A 16,578-nucleotide genomic window follows, 5' to 3' on the forward strand; every position below is an offset into this window, starting at 1 on the left:
GCTACCTACCACAATGCTGGGTAATTTTACAGGGGAAGAAAGGAGACCCAGAGAATGTACATGGCTAGATCGAAGTCAAACGTAAGTCAAGCAAGAGGCTACATCTAAGCTTTTCCCACTGTTCAGTGCTGCCTGTTTCCTCTAGGATGTAGTTCTACCACTCCTGACTGCAAGCCTGTGTCCTGTGTACCCAGTTCCCATTGGTAAAATAATGATAACATCATAGCCACTCAAAGGGCTGTGCTGATTAAGTGATTTGGTATTTGGAGGACATGCAGTGTGTGGTACCTGACAAACAAAAGTTTCTAGATGCTTAGACCAACCCTGGGCTTTGTGTGTGTCTGCTGGACCCCATGTGTGGTCCAGTTCCCACACTTCCCACCCGTTTCCTGCTGCTCAGCTGGAAAGCTACCTCTTCTCCTGCTCTGACAGACTTCACTACTTGGATAATCTCTGGCCGCAGGATTGGACTTGACGCGCTGTCACGTTGAATCAGCTTCTGCGCCACTGCAGCCCTGACAGCATAGGGCTTGGGGAAGGAAGAGAGAAGGAAGGGTGGAGAGGGCCAGGTCAGGGCAGCCTGCTGGAGGTGAGAGGGATGGAGCCGTGGCAGGTGCTGAGGAGTATGAGGAGCCCAGACTGGCTGGCACACCTGACCCTGCACAGTGACAAGAGGTGGGGACATGGAATCCTATTTTGAGGGGTCCTCCTACTTCAATGTACGAGAAGATCACCTCGGAGCCTGCTTTTTTTCTTATTTGGTAGATCTGGGGTGGGACCCAGAGCCTGCAATCAGTTCCTAGTTGCTTCTGGTGTACGTCACACTCTGAGAAACACTGGATCCAGCAGAGCTTCAGGGGGCCTTCCTCCATTTCCAGGGGCTCGGCCCAGTAGCTCCTACACGAATCCCCACTCCCCAAGTGGCTCCATTTGCCCACAGCCCCTTTCCGGGTATCCACTAGTACCGCACTTCGTGTCTGCCCTGCCCTCTGCTGCCGCACCTGCAGGTCTGGGCCCACTATGAGGAGCAGCCCGTGGAGGAGGTGATGCCTGTGCTCGAGGAGAAGGAGCGATCAGCCAGCTACAAGCCAGTGTTTGTGACCGAGATCACTGACGACCTGCACTTCTACGTGCAGGATGTGGAGACTGGTGAGTGCCCAGGCACTGCTGGCTGCCAGGTCCCAGCCTGACCCACTGGGCCGACTCCAGCCGAAGGGAGGGGCCCAGCCTGGGGCTCCAGGATCCTCCCCAGGGCTCATGCTGCTTCTGCCCCCTGGATGTCAGGGTCATCTCAGCAACTTTTAAGTTAACCCTGGAGTGTACCCAGGTCTGCAGCAGGCCTGAGTGGGTTCTCTGAGGATGGGCAGTGCTGAGACTCTTAGGTAATGGCTTTGCTCCTAGAGACCCCAGGCTGGTCCAGGTCTGAGGATTTGTGCCTTTGGTAGTCTGTCAGCAGGCGAGGAACAGATTGCCTATGTAGGGTCAGGAAACACTGGCTGGGGCAGCTCAGCCTCCCTTATACCAGTTGCAGAGGGGAGGGGTGCATCAAGAGGGATGGGAGCCTGGGCTGGCTTCTGCCTGGGTTTCTTCTTCTCCAGAGATTACCACAGCCAGAGTAGTGACCAGTTTCCATGGCAACTGGCAAGCTCATGGGAAAGTTATCCCCTGGCAGTCTTTGTGAAGGACCCTCTCCTCCTGTCTCTGATAGCTGTGACTGGCCAGGGTCCCTAAGGCACAGACTTTGGGCTTTGCAAGGAGCAAAGACTTCTCCTGACAGCAGCGGGCCCAACTCCCCACCTCCACCTTCACTCCTCCACTTCCCTCCTCTTCATGCCACCCTGGGCAAGAAAACAATTGAGTTGAGAATAAAAGTCTCAGAGCCTACTCTGGGTCCAGGGAGCTAAATCCAGGCAGAGGGGCTGCAGATGTTGGCGCTTGAGGGGGCAGCCACTTGGAAAGTGGGATATAGCCCTGCCCAGCCTGTCTGCCCTCACCCCAGGTCCACTCCAGATTGCCAACGGCCTTGTCTTGGCCACTTCCTCTCTAATGATATTTCCCAGGCAGCTGCCTTTGTGGCAATGTCATTTCACCAAGGAAAACTTGCCCGTTCCTTGCCCTGGGCTGGCTCTGCTTGGGAAAGGAAAAAGCAGGGGAGGGTGGAGATGGAGTTTATGAGCCTTTGGGATTCAGTTCTTCTAAGGTCATCCACAGTCCTGGTGAAAGCTGTCCCAGCAATGGCCTTGGAAATGAACCCATGATGCGGCCTACCCCCACATCTGGGTTGTAAGAGCAGAAAAGCCAATCTTATTGGCCCTCAGAGAGAAGGGGGAAAGGACAGTGATAGAGGGGTGAGTTTTGTTTGTTTGTTTGTTTTTGGAATCTATTGTAAATGTGTGGAAATTTAACTATAAAATCCCCCTCTGTGTAATGTAAGCTAATAATAAGAGAAAAAAAAATTGAATGAATGGTTCTCAGAGCTTGGGAGAAGAGGAGCATTAAGTAGACACTACCCAGAGTACAAAAAATCTATGCAAGCTCCACATAGGCAAGACCCACCGTAGCTAACCCCCAAATCCCCAAAGAGCAAAATTTGAGGGTTCCTGTGACTGCCTTATCATAGAGCCTCACCTGGCTGCCCTGTCAAGCCAGGACACTGAAGAGAGTGACATTCAAGAAAGAAAGAAAACTAGGGCATGGTAGAAGAAAAGGGTTAAGGCACCGTGGGCAGGCTACCTGGTTTGTGGTGCCGGGATCCTGCTGCCCTTGGGTGGCTCCAGAACATCCATGAAAATGAACTCTGGGGTCTGTTGCCTCCTCCTGGGGGACCTCCTCTAACCCTTCACATCAGCTAAACCAAAATACTGACCTTGGGTGAATATGACCATCTAGACATAGGCTAAGGACCACCCAGAGGCTCTTGGCAGGAAGTACAGGACTGATTTTATTGCCTGAGGGCCAAGTAAACCACAAAAGAAGACTAGACCAAGTATGGGACAACCTGTCAATGTAGAGGCTTCGTAGTCTCTAGAGTACAATTATGGGCAAGGAACACTCCGTCACTGGGCCCTGAGTGCTCACCAATGGGTAGGGAAGGACGGCTACTGCCTAAGAGTTTCTCCTATTCAGAACCCTGGTTCGGGTAGAAGCTGGGGCCCTGGCCAGGCTGAAGCCTAGGAATGGACATGTGTGCATATGCAGAGATCATTTGCAGTGCAGTTGAATTATTAAGCACCCTCCATGCACTAGGGATTCTACTAGGTCTTGTGTGAATAAATAGAAACAAGTGAGTATAGTCTGTGCCCTGGAGCTCATAGTGTAGTGTCAGAAACAAAAGCACAGACAAGGGACTTACAGGGCCACTGGTGGCAAGCGTGACAACAATAACATGTGTTCTACACCTATTCCAGCATGGCCTTCAGCCCTGAAGAGAAAGGGGAGTCACACACTTAGACCACACATTCAGTCCTGTCCACCTCTGATAGAAAAGGGAGCAAAAAAGCTCTGAACCTGAGCTAGAATCAGGGTCAGAGGGCCATAAAGCCTGAGTCAGAATTTCTCAGCTGAAACCATTGGGAACTTGATGCCTAGCAGAGCACCCAGCAGGAAGGAGCTAGGGAAGAAAACTGACCCCAGTAGTCTAGCAACAGGGATTTCTTGAAAAGAAGCATTATGTGTTGGGCACCAATGGTCTTATTATCCTAGCTACTTGAGAGGCTGAGATATGGAAGATTGTATTTTGAGGCAGCCCAGATATACACATATGACACCCCTTCTCAACCAATAGCTGGTTGCAGTGGCATGTACCCATCATTCTAGCTATCTGGGGGGAAAGATGGGTCATAAGAATGGAAGGTGGGGAGGAGGGGGTAGTCTAGCCTGACAGCACTGAAAGTTCTGCTTTCCATGCAGCGTGGATCTCACAGGGTGATGAGCATCACAGTGACTCTGATTGAGTACACTGGAGTTCAGATCCTGGCTCCCAAAACTCTCCATGTTTCATGGCTCTGAACTCCTTTCCTGTCCAAGGTTGTACAAGATCCTTCCTTTATCTCTACTTCTGCTCCAGGAAACATTGGGCAGAGTAGCCTTGCTACTCATATTCTGGTGTCCACGCTGTCCAGCTCTCACCCTGAAGGAGGCTACTTGGCTTTAGCCTTGTTCCATTTCTGCCTGCTTCCTCAGTCAAGGCTCAAGGCTCAGGCACCTTCCCGGAGGCCCCGGTAGTCTTGGCCAGTAGGTTGGAAGGTTGGAAGTATCACCAGTCACACTTTTACATATGGACAGCATGAAGCTTTTTGAGCGGAGACCACAGAGGACTTCACAACATGGGCGGGGGAGGGGGGGTGCAATGAAACCATCAGGGCTCTGGTGACCTCCAGAATGTCATTCCTTGCTCCATTCCCTACCATCCAAGAATGAAGCCCCCTGGTCTTACCTCCCTCTTCCTCCCACAGGCACCCAGCTGGAGAAGCTGATGGAGAACATGCGCAGTGACATCTCCAGCCACCCCCCTGTGGAGGGCTCCTATGCTCCCCGCCGGGGAGAGTTCTGCATTGCCAAATTTGTAGACGGAGAATGGTGAGCAGGACTATCCTGGGGCCTGGGTTTGCAAAGCCACAGCTAGGTTTCAGAAACTTGCTTTAGTGTCTGCTTTCTGCTGTGATGTTAGTGTTAGTCTCGGCCAGCTCTCCCATATGTCCCTCCTCACCACCCATCTGGGGCCTGCACTTTGCCCCACACGCCTCTTGCCAGCCAGCCTCGAGGTCAGATGATAAAGTGGTATTCCTCCCTTTGCCCTGGGGAACTCCGTGGTGGAAGTGCTGGCAGGCTGGCTGCCTGGGACTGTCCGACATAGCTCTCACCCCTCGTAGGAAGAATGATGTCATGGGAGGGAGAGGGGTACAGTTCACAGCAAGCACAGACCAGCCATCTGACCCTCCACCCCTGCTGTCTGGGACAGAAGCAGTAGCACTCACGGGCCCATAAAAGGCCATTTGTGTGTGATCTACCCAGGGTAGGCCCCGTGGCCTTCCCAGGGTGACGAAGTGACTTGGATATGTTCCCTGTTGCGGCCTCCCAGACAGATCTGCTGGCTAATTACAGCTGCTGTTTAGTGTGCTGGGTTTAAACAGCAGACATCAATCTAGTCATTAGTCTTGTTGCTTTATGCCCCAAGGACACATTAATCTGCTCCACATGCTCCCCTCTCCCTCCTCTGCCTCTAGCTCTCCTCTGACTCCATTAGATGGTGGCCACAGTGCCCTGAGCTGGGCCTCCATAAAGTCCAAGATATGCCCTCTGTGACAGAGACCCCAGGAGGGGAAGGTTGTGGGCACCTGCTTAAAGACCACATTCCTCAGGGCCATCCCTTGAGCTCTGCCCATGATGCCATTGCAGGTACCGCGCCCGAGTCGAGAAAGTTGAGTCTCCTGCTAAAGTGCACGTCTTCTACATCGACTATGGCAATGTGAGTGTCGGGGACCAGAGGTGGAGGAGCAGGCAAGGGAGGGACCATCAAGTAGGAACCCCTCAGTCAAATCCATGTAACTCCCACAGGTCCCTCAGCTCGCTGACAGACTGGTGCATTTTGAGTGTCTCTGCTGTTTATAGGCCAGGCCCTCTGAGGGACCAGGCAGAACAGGTGTCTATGAGAGGCCTAGGAGCACCAACAGGTCCCACATGTAAGCCCTAAGGACGAATGTCAGCCATAGCCATACTTCCTCCTCAGCCTAACATCTTGAAGAATGGGCTCAAGGCTTTGACACCCTATATCTCCTGGTGCTTATCCTGACCTTAGTGTTTTTCCTCCTTTGGATCCCAGCACATCCCCAAACGTAGGTGGCTGGAAAAGCACAGCCAAGTGACCCAGTGAACGATACCTTTGGTAGAAAGGCTGATAGGCTGGACCTGGGAATCTGTTGACAACCTCTGGGGACATCTTATAGATAAGGCAGCAGGCAGGTGAGGAGCACTACCTGTGGTATGGCTGTGGCCATCTTCATTCCTTCCATCTCTCTTCAAGAACGAGGGATGAGAGTCTAATCACAGTGATGGACCAGGCTCCCAGCTTGTCACACAGTGAACCAGGTCGTGCCAGGCTGGAGTGACCCTACCTGCCTGGGCCAGAAATCATGCACAAGCCCAGTCGTGTGTTCCCTGCCCCGAACAAAGTTCAGTGCCGTCATGATTATTTGAATAGGAGCCACCAGGTGTGCCAGCACAGGGCCCAGACTGAGTCACGGCTCCCCACCCACTGCTGCCTTCATCCCTGTCCTCCCAGTCTTCTCCAGCTGGGAAAGCCTGTGCTTGGGGAAGAGTGGAACCGAGTGATGGGGCGAGCAGTGGAATTCCCAGGGGCCTGGCCTGAGGGTTGTCCTTGAGAGCAAGAGGGCATCAAGTATGTCATGCTCTTGGCCTCATATTTCTTCTGCAGAGAGAGATCCTGCCATCTACCCGCCTGGGTACCCTGCCTCCTGCCTTCAGCACTCGCGTGCTGCCAGCTCAAGCCACAGAGTATGCCTTCGCCTTCATCCAGGTGCCCCAAGACGTGAGTCTGCACATCGACCTCTTTCTAAAACAGACAGACCATTGACATGCAGCCAGTGATGCAGCCCTCATAGGCTGGCAGGAAAAGATGGGGACTGATGAGTCGTCTGTTGCTGATAGGTCTCAGGACATGGGCGAGATTAACCATAACTGGAAATTGAGGAGGCTCCACAGACAAGGTGACATGAGAGCATTTTTAATAATTCTTGAGAAACAAACCTGCTGTGAGCCAGGAGGTTGTGTTGGAGCAGAGATTCAGCTGCTGTAGCTGGATCCTAAGGGGCTTGCAGACAGTGGAAGGAGATGAGAAAGGAGAGGTAAGTTAGGGCCTAGGTATTGTGGTCTTGTCTGCCCTGGCAGGCAGGAGGGGAAGTGGTAGCATTATGAACCAAAGCATGATAAGCTCAGATCTACTTTTTAGTTACTTCCAGTGGCATTATAGAGGGGGGAGACTGAAGGAATGGCTGGGAGATGATCCTAACAATCCAGGCTAGAAAAAATGACAGCCACATCAGACCCATCCAAGTGAGATTCTAGACACGGGCAACATGGAGTCAGGGAGGGGAGAGAAGAGATTTAAGGTGGTGCTAGATTTCCCACCCAAGGAAAAGAGAAGCAGCTTGGACTGTGGGAACTTAAGGTAGCTATATAGGATTATCAATTTGAATGTTAAATCTCTGGGAGTGTACAAGATTGTACAGTGAGAATGAACGGTGTGGAAAGAGAGAGGTTTGAAAGTGTGGTATTCTCATGGCCTGAGAGCAAGCAGGAAGCCAGAGCAAGAATACACAGTAGGAAGGCAGGACCTAAGCTCTGGGTCCTAGCTTGCCACTGGTTTCTAGAAGGGGAGATCCAGTTTTCTGTGGCCAGCTGAAGTTGTATTTCAGGGAGGTGCCTGGTGCTCGGGGAAAGAATCAGAGCAGCCTGGCCAGAAGCAGCATACTAGAAGTGAGTAGGAAGGTGGAATTAGCACCATTGGCTTTTTCCCACTTTTCATGAACTATGCCAGAGGGTCAGCATCACAGATTGGGCTGAAAGGATGTCTGTGATGAAGGGGCAATATGAAGATGATGAGAGCCCAAGATGGCAGCAAAGACAGGTAGGGATGTGATGAGGCCATGGAGCTGGAGTTGAGAGGGGCCCGGGCAACAAACGCAGGGTTCGTTTGGGGCAGAGAAGCCACTTTTCCTTCGAGACACAAGGCAGGTGTGCCAGAGAGAAGAATAGCACACACGCAGGGATCTAGGCTGGGAGATGGGAGTCCTTTGAGGTCCATGGACAGGCCTTAGGGCCCCAGTAGCTGCTGTGTGGGCTTTGTCCAGCGCTTACTGACCTGGCTATCTCCCTGCTTAGGAGGACGCTCGCACAGATGCCGTGGACAGCGTAGTCCGGGACATCCAGAACACTCAGTGCCTGCTCAACGTGGAGCACCTGAGCGCCAGCTGCCCCCACGTCACCCTGCAGTTTGCTGATTCCAAGGGCGATGTGGGGCTGGGGCTGGTGAAGGAGGGGCTGGTCATGGTGGAAGTGCGCAAGGAGAAACAGTTCCAGAAAGTGGTAAGTGATGTGGGCAGGGACCCCCACTCCTGTGGGGGCATATCCCTAGTGTCTCCCCTTCCCCAGCACCATCACAACAGGAGACTGGAGACTACACCCAGAGCCTGTGCAGGAGCCAGGAGTACACCAGCCTCCTGGCCCTGCTGAGGAAAGATAATGGATTTGAGATTGTTGGGGTTTTAAAGTCTAATTAAAGCCCAAATTAATTGGCTGCGGGTTTGACTAAGAATGCAGCTGCAAACTAGAGCGGAAAGTTTCCCTTCGCATGTGCCCTGGGTGACAGCTAGGGAGCACTGCCAAGCCTGGTATGGAGAGGGTCAAAGCCTGCCCGGCCATCTCTCCCATTCACTTCCTTTCTCTAGCATACAGTGCCAAGTCCTAGGGGGCAGGGTACTGTCAGCCAGAACTTCCCAGGACCAGCTGACTGGGAGCCACCATTGATAAGATAGTGAAGTCCACCTTGGAGCAGGGCTTCCTACTCAGGAAATGAGGGTGGGCCAGCTGCTTGCTACTTCCTGAGGTTGACCACAGCCAGAGGAGGCAATACTTGGGGCCCACCTAGCTCTATTCACTTATTGACCAATAGGTTGCTTAGCGGCCCCCTGACTCAGCCCTGTACATGTCCTAGGCCCTCCCTGGGCTCCATAAGCACTGTGTGTACAGCAGGGCCAGTGTGTGCTGTGTGGAGAGAACCCTCCAGGCTTACGCCAAGTCCCACGCCAGGCAGAAGATGTTATCACAGATGGAGGGGCATTTCCTCAGCCCTCCATTTACCAAAACCCTGGGGTGGGGTCAGGCATACTCAGACACCATCATGCAGATCCTGCCAGATGAGGAGACTCTATAAACCTTCCAAAGAGAAGGCTTGGGACCTCCCAAGTGACCCCTTCCCAAGGCTGGCACTGGCAAGAGAGCAGCAGATAGAACCCAGTTCCTCTCCATTCAGCCCACTGCTCTGCTTTGTCCAGCTCTGCTTTACTTTGTTTGTCCCAGTACCACATTTGGTGGTTTGTGGACCAGTGATGTTGGTGGCCATATCTGAGGCTCATTTAGGAGGAGACACTAGTATGAAATGCTACTGTGTCTCAAGAAAAGTATGTCACCGCCCCTCGCAACCCTACTCTTGAGACTTTGTGGTTTTACTCAGATCTTCAGATCCCCATAGAAGATCTCTGTAGATGTTTCTTGGCTATTTCTCAAGTTCCTTTGCTCCAGTTCCTGAGGCAAAAACACACATCAAGAGTTCTCTCAGCAAACAGTTACTGACTGCCTACCATGCGTCAGTGAGAAGAGATGGATAGTTTCCAGCTCTGGGTGTCCATGGATCTTATATCCAAGAATATTAAATTATGAATAAATTAAATAGAATGTTAGGAGATGATAAGCACAATGGAAAAAGTACGGTACAGGAGATCAAGAGTTGGGGGGCGGGGGTAGGCACCAGTGGCTCACATCTATAATCTTAGCTACCCACTCAGGAGGCTAAGATCTGAGGATCACGGTTCAAAGCCAGCCAAAGCAAAAGAAATCTGAGAGACATTTATCTCCAGTTAACCATCAAAAAGCCAGAAGTAGAGCTGTGACTCAAGTGGTAGTTTGACAGTCTTGACTGAAAAAAATAAGTGACAGCACCTGGGCTAGGTTCAACCCCCAGAGTACCAGCACAAAGAAGAAGGAGGGTTGGAGTATAAAATGGGATCATTTAATGCTGTATTAAGGTGATACTTTATCAAAAACTTGGAGAGATGGGACAGGTAACCAGTGTGCATGATGGGAACAAAAGTCAAGGCACATAGAACAGCCTAGAATGGGATGAAAATTCCAGAAAACTCCAGGAGCTGGGCTCCTCTGGAGAGTCATGCGCAGGGTCATTGGGCTGGCTGTTCAGTTGAAAGCCCCACCCCAGCTTGACCACTCCCTGTCTTGTATCCCTCAGATCACGGAATACCTGAATGCCCAGGAGTCAGCCAAGAGCGCCAGGGTGAGTTCTCACTACAGGGACTCAGTCAGGTGCTGGGTTTACGGGCTTGGCCTTGTGGGGTCAGTGGGTTCCATCGTTTCCATGTCTCTGAAGAGCTGTGTTCTGTGTCCTTTCACAGCTGAACCTGTGGCGCTATGGAGACTTCCGAGCCGATGATGCTGATGAGTTTGGCTACAGCCGCTAAGAAGAACCATCCCTGGCCCCCAGCACTGCTCACGCCAGAACCTCTTTCCCTGCTGGGGGGGAGCTTTCAGCTCCAGACCCAGTTGGAGGAAGGGGGCATAGATCGAGTCCAGCTTTGCTTCAGTGTATGGAAACACTCTGTAGGGTGGCATCGGGGCTGGGGGCAGGTCATCATCCTCATCCTCTTGGATGACGGCACTGCCATCCACAAGCTCTCCCAGATGATTTTGTATTTTTACTTGGGGGATTGTGGGGTTTTGTTTTGTTTTGTTTTTTTAATTGTCCTCAAATCAGGAAAAACCATGAGAGACTGTCCTAGTGAAGAGAGTGATCCTGACACCCAAGGCCAGCTGCCTGGTGGCACCACCTCTTACCCTAGACTGCCCTTCTTCCCCAGCTCTGTCCAGTTGTTGATTATGTGATTTCTCTGACAGTCCATTCTCAGATGCCAGCGTGTCCACATCTGCCCTCCAGCCTATTCTGTATTTAAAGCTTTTGAGGCCCAAATAAAGTAGTACCTGCTGTCTGCAGCCCTTCCTGTCACACTGAAGCCAAGAGCCTGGGGTCTCTGCATCCCAGGCCTGGAGGAGACCTGAGCACTTGGGTGATCCCCAGCGCCTGGCTACAACATCTCTAGGCCTAGCCAGCTGGGGCAGTAAGGCAGTTCATCACTCTAAGGGACTCTTGGAACCTGGGGGTACCACTAGGCACCATGGCTGGCCATTATATACTTGAGGCTGAACATCTTCTTTGTAGCCGCCTTCAAAGACCTCAGATTCAGAGCACTGGGCCAGAAGAGCCCAGGCTGAAGCCAGCAGGGGTTGCTGGGCTGGCTGTAGGACAGCCCTGCCGGAGCCCAAGGGATTTCACATGAGGAAGTTGTGAGGTGAGGTCCCAATCCTGCTGTGGCTGGCTCACAGTAGGATAGGCACAGTGCCCCTTATCTTGCCTAGAGAGTAATGCTGGACTGCCGGCCCAGACTAGGAGGGATCCAGGCCCCTACGGAGGCAGACTGGTGTACTCCATGCTAGCTCCTAGCTCTGTTCTGTCTAACAAGTTGTCTCCCAAAGACCTCAAGACTGGGCTGGCCCAGAGCTACTTGAAGCCTTTGAAGGAACAGGAAGACACTCCTAGCCATATTGTGCCCAGCAAAGAGCCTGCCACACATGCTGGAAACACCCAGAGGAGAAAATAGAGGGGAGATGAGGGATGAGGAGGAGTTCATCTACAGAGCTCTTAAGCCGAGCACCCGTGGCTCATGCCTGTAATCCTAGCTACTCTGAGGTTGAGATGGAAGGATCACGATTTGAAGCCAGATTGGTTAAAAAAAGATGATGATAACTCATCTCCAGTTAGAACTGTGGTTCATCAAGTGGCAGAGCATCAGCCTTGAGTGAAAAAGCAAGAGCACAAGGCCCTGAGTTCAAGCCCCAGTACTGGCACCAAAAACAGACGAGCCCTTTGCTCCTCTCCCCGTCATCCACATGGCCCTCCGGGGCACATACTCTGGTAAAATGTGGTGGCACATCTTCCTGACAGTCTGTTCTACCCAAACATTCTGATCCAGGGAGATACTCCAAGCTGCCTTATTTAGTCTTGCAGTAGGAGTGCCAGTGCAGATTAGCCTGGCCAATTCTCCCTCCTAAACCAAAGGTCCTGCCCAAACATTCCAATGGTTCTGACCAGGGTTCACATGGGTGTCTACCTAGGATGCCTGTCTTTAAGCAAAGGTGTGTGCCTCTTGGACTCAGGGTGCCCCATTTGAAGGAAAGGTAAGCATGAGAAGACCCAGGAAGGACAGTGGGGAGGAACACCAGCCTCTCCTGAGCTCTTGGTTCTGCCTGCAGCCCCTCAGTGCTGGTCAGGACACGTGCTTGTGCTGCTTGCGTCTGACCCTTCAGGGCCCAGTGAACTGCATTCCCCATGACTGCAGGCTTTGGAGGGCCCACCAAGTGAGCAGGAACGTGATGGTGGCTCTTGTGGATCTCTCCATCCCCACTCCTGGAGGAGCTGGCCTGCTCCCAGCACACAAGCACACTCTTACCATGACCTCATTGTATTTTGGTCCATGGAGAAGAGCTTGCCCATCTCATGCATTTCTCTACCTCCCAGGTGTTTCCAGTAAGACCAAGCAGTAGAATGCAGTGAATTCACAGCGAGCACAATTGGCAGAGGGGCAAGATGCCAGCCTACTCTTTTGTAGAAGGGTCTGAAATCATCTCCCTCTTGTAACAGTTGCCTTGGTTACATCTGTGCCCAAGGATAAACCCTTCTTAGTTTTCCAGTTGAAATTATGCCTGAGCCTTCCCACTTCTTATTTCCTTTCTTTTCCAAGGCTGGTCGAAGCAAAGGTCAGCGCAGTCACCAGGTGTTGCTGCTGCATGTCTGGCGTGGGCCCAGCTTGGTGTTGCTTTCTTGATCACATCTGTTGAGTTCTTTAGGTTTGTCCTGGAACCCGGGTAAGGCAAGCCACATGGGAGGGTGCAGAACTAAAAGATAGTGTCATGGTGCATGCATGTTAGCCTGGCTGGTCTTATTAGCATCAACATTGGCAGCCCTTTGTAGCACAAATGGCCACCTGGGCTTCTCCCCAACCCTTCCTTTGAGTTACAGAACTTGCTCTTCTTCCCCATTCTGCTTCCCCATCCACCATTCTAGTTGAACAAAATCATCCATCCTGCCATGTCTCCACTTCAGAGAGAGTAAGACCCAGAAAACACCAAGCACAGTATTGGGCCCAGTGAATGCCAAGGCCAGTTCTAGGCTCACAGTGAGTATGTGGATCAGATGAAGTGGCAGCAGATACCATGCATGTGTGAAACACAGCCGTGGGCAGTGCCCTAGGATTCCCAGGGGCTAAGCCCCTTGTCTAGGTGGCTAAGATGACTTCACAGGGGAGAGAGAGAAGTCAGGACTTAAGTGACAGGAAAGCATTGCTTGTCTGGCAGGCCTTGGGAGTTCTCCAGAGTCCAAGGCCCAGTGCAGCAGAGCTTCTGGTTTGGGACAGCTGTTGGGGAGGTGCTGGAGCCTGAGATTCTGCCTACCCTAGTGACCCTCACCTTCCTCCTCCCTGCTACGTGCAGGACCAGTCAGAAAGGCAAGCAGGGGAAGTGAGCCTCACATGGCTGCTTCGCTTTATTTATTGGTTTGATTATTTCCACGTCCTGGGGAGAGAGTCAATGGACCCCTTTTCTTACATGAGCCCATGTTGGGAAGTGATGGGGAGGGGCTGGGGAGCTGGAGCCTCAAGAGTGGTTATTGATGTCCTAATTACAAGAGGATGCTAATTTAATTTGAACCTAATTACAGTGCACTACCCTGGGTGGCATGTGTTTTAATAATTAACGTCCTTCAGATGCGTAGGAGTATAATAATATTTACACTAGGTTGGCCAGCAGCCTGGGGAGGCGGGCTGGGGGCCCATACACCAGCCTTCCTCCCCTTCCCCCCTCCCCCCGCCCCCAGGACAGCTTGGCTGCTAGCAGGTGGGGAAGATGGTACATGAGTCTTGGTCGCCTGCTATCTTGTCATCATTCCCAAGGAACATATTTGGGCCTCATTGCCAGCTACTTCCTTGACCCAGCAAGGCCACTTTGCTCTGCAGGGTGCTACACTGGAACTCTGAAATCTATCAGGCCAGCAGGATTTCAGCTCTAGCCTTCCCTTCCCTCCCCATTCATGCCCACCAGGCCCTGTTTTCTTGCTTCTGTGCCTGCCTTAACCCATGCCTGGAAAAACTTGTGTACGCGAATGGTTGGGAGGGAAGGAGAGCCACTGGATCTTGCTGCTTTTCTTTTCCTTTCTTTTTTAAGGGAATATTTCTAAGACATTGACATTCAGTTGGGCGTCAGTAGCTCATGTCTATAATCCTCGCTACTCAGGAGGAGATGTGAGGGTCTCAGTTTGAAACCAGCCCAGGCAGGAAAATCCATGAGATTAAGGCTGGAAGTAGAGCTATGCCTCAAGTGGTAGAGTGCCAGCCTTGAGTGAAAAAGCTTAAGGGGCAGTGCCCATACCCTGAGTTCAAGCCCCAGTATTGGCACAAAAACAATATAAGACATTCATAAAACACATGTATAGGGCACAACATATAAGGGCACATTCAAGTTTAAGTGAGATATACCCATGCAAACAACACTACATCAAAGACAGACTATTGCCAGCCCCTCCCCCAATCACCAACACCCACAGGTTAACCCGTTCTGACCTAGTCTATGGGTTGTGCGTGTTTCTGCTGTGCTTTTGTTGTTGTTGATCAGTTTTGCCTGGATGTAAAATTTGCACAAATGCGCCCACACAGTATATATTCTGATGTGCTTGCTTCTTTCATTGATGTCTGTGAGAGTCATCCATGTGGCAACATGAGGTTCTACGTATGCATTCTTGTTTCTGTGTGTTCTGCTATCTGATTATTATACACCTGCTTCTTATAATCAAGATACAGCTGCAACAATCTACCAGAGTCAGCTCCAGTAGTCCTATGAGGAGAGATGCTTATCCTAATTAGCAGCTGGGGGTCAGGAGGTTCTACTGTCTGAGAAGAGCCTATATATCCCCAAAATAAAAACCCAGAGCAGCAGCATCTCCCACACCCAGCTTCCAGGGGCTGGGAAGAGGGCTGATCAGCAAGTGTAGGAGCCAAGCAGCAGCAGCAGCAGCAGCAAGAACCAAGGTGGAGGATATAGAGCACTGGCCTAGCATGCAAGAGGCCTTGGCTTCAGCCCCACTACATCAGAAACATCTGGGGAGCCCATTAAAATACAGCTGCCAAGAAACAATGCCAGAACTCCACTGGGGGTGAGGGTGGGTTTGGGAACTGTGTCCTCTATTGTAGCAGAAAGACAGTAGACAATGTTGGAAGTTGTTTAAACAACAAAATCTAGCATGTTGTTTAGCAATAAGATGGTAACCCCAAGAAGAACAAAAACATGATTAAAAGTGGCTCTATAGGTAGGATGGGGGCGGGGGCGGGAGGTTCTGTTGAGTTTTTAAGATTGTGGGCAGATATTTTGGGGGCCCTTTTTTGAAATTCATTGTCATGTAAATGTTACATTATCTAAGTTCCACTTCATACCTGCCTCGAGCCTGGAGGCTATACTTCGGGAGATTCTAAGGTAGTTCTGATACATAGAGTTCAGAGATTAGCTGACGTTGTCCAGACTCAGTAAGATAAGAAAGAGCCCTCGTGGCTCCTGCCTGTATCCTAACTACTCAGCAGCTGAGGTCTGAGAATAGCAGTTTGAAGCCAGACTGTGCAGCAAAGTCTGTGAGAATCCATCTCCAACCAAAGAGCCAGAAAATGAAGCAGTGACTCAAGTGGTAGACTGAAGACCTTGAGCAAAAAACTCAGGGACAGCACTCAGGCCTTGAATTCAAGCCCCAGGACTCGTGCACATGCGTGCAAACACACACATACAGCAAGGTGATTTGCCAAAGGTCTCAGCTTATTAATGGCAGAGAGTCAGGAATAGACAACAGGGTTCCAACCCCAGGTCTCATTTTTCTCTACATGGTTCTCCCCTTCGGTGGGTGTCTATCTCAATGGGTCTGGCTCTTGGTGGACCTTCAAGGCAGGTTGGGATCCCAGTTGAATTAAAGGAGGCAAACTTGCTGCTGTAGGCCCAGAGCCCTGAGGCAAGCCGAGTGCTTCAAACCTCAGCATGTTCATAGCCCGTGGTTTCTACAGGGCCTTTGCCAGAACTGGCACGTGGGAGGCTGCAGCTGCTCCAGGGGCCAGCTAGCACCAATGTTCTCAAGGGGTTTTCCTCAGAATGGGAATGGGTCTGCCCCGAGCCAGCCAAAGTTGCCAAACAGTCAAGCAAGCGTTTTGTCATTTCCTGCACTGCTTTATCCAGGCACTATTCTGGAAGATAAAGGAGGCAGATGCTGGTGATGGCAAAAGCTCATCTATCTAATAGATGGCTGTGTGTCTATGGCCGTACCACCCTGAGCATGCCCGATCTCGTCTAATAGATGGCTGTGCAAATGCTGTGACATTCACTCAGGGTGACAGTGGGCATGCCCCATGACCCAGCCATTCCCTCCCCGTTTGGAGGCCAAGAGCTGCTTGTGTGTTTCTTAGCCCTCACCAGACACAAGAGCAGGCACCACTGCTGTGTTCCTTACCAAACAAAATCTGGGCATGAGACACAGTGAAGCATAGTCACACAATAGACTGAGTTGTGGCCGCATAAAACATCATGGAGAGGGGTCTTACAAATCATACTGTGAATAAAGCACATCACAGAGGAGTTCATCTCATACTATTATCATAAGTGATACAGGCATAGTTGCTGATGCCTGTAATTTAG

General features: G+C 51.4%; 1 protein-coding gene across 1 annotated transcript in view; it reads left to right on the forward strand.

Moving 5' to 3' along the window:
- Snd1 (staphylococcal nuclease and tudor domain containing 1) overlaps nucleotides 1-10,797 on the forward strand; it is a 446,694-nt gene extending 435,897 nt beyond the window's left edge. The window contains exons 18-24 of the mRNA XM_042695875.1: nucleotides 1,008-1,149; nucleotides 4,455-4,578; nucleotides 5,398-5,467; nucleotides 6,434-6,547; nucleotides 7,900-8,103; nucleotides 10,040-10,084; nucleotides 10,203-10,797. Coding sequence (XP_042551809.1) covers nucleotides 1,008-1,149; nucleotides 4,455-4,578; nucleotides 5,398-5,467; nucleotides 6,434-6,547; nucleotides 7,900-8,103; nucleotides 10,040-10,084; nucleotides 10,203-10,268 — 765 coding nt within the window. The 3' untranslated portion in view covers nucleotides 10,269-10,797. The remainder of the gene's footprint in view (nucleotides 1-1,007; nucleotides 1,150-4,454; nucleotides 4,579-5,397; nucleotides 5,468-6,433; nucleotides 6,548-7,899; nucleotides 8,104-10,039; nucleotides 10,085-10,202) is intronic.
- The last annotated feature ends 5,781 nt before the right edge of the window (nucleotides 10,798-16,578 follow it).

Source organism: Dipodomys spectabilis, unplaced genomic scaffold (genome assembly GCF_019054845.1).
Source record: "Dipodomys spectabilis isolate Male_0828 unplaced genomic scaffold, ASM1905484v1 ptg000197l, whole genome shotgun sequence".
In the NCBI taxonomy this organism is placed as follows: Eukaryota; Metazoa; Chordata; class Mammalia; order Rodentia; family Heteromyidae; genus Dipodomys; species Dipodomys spectabilis.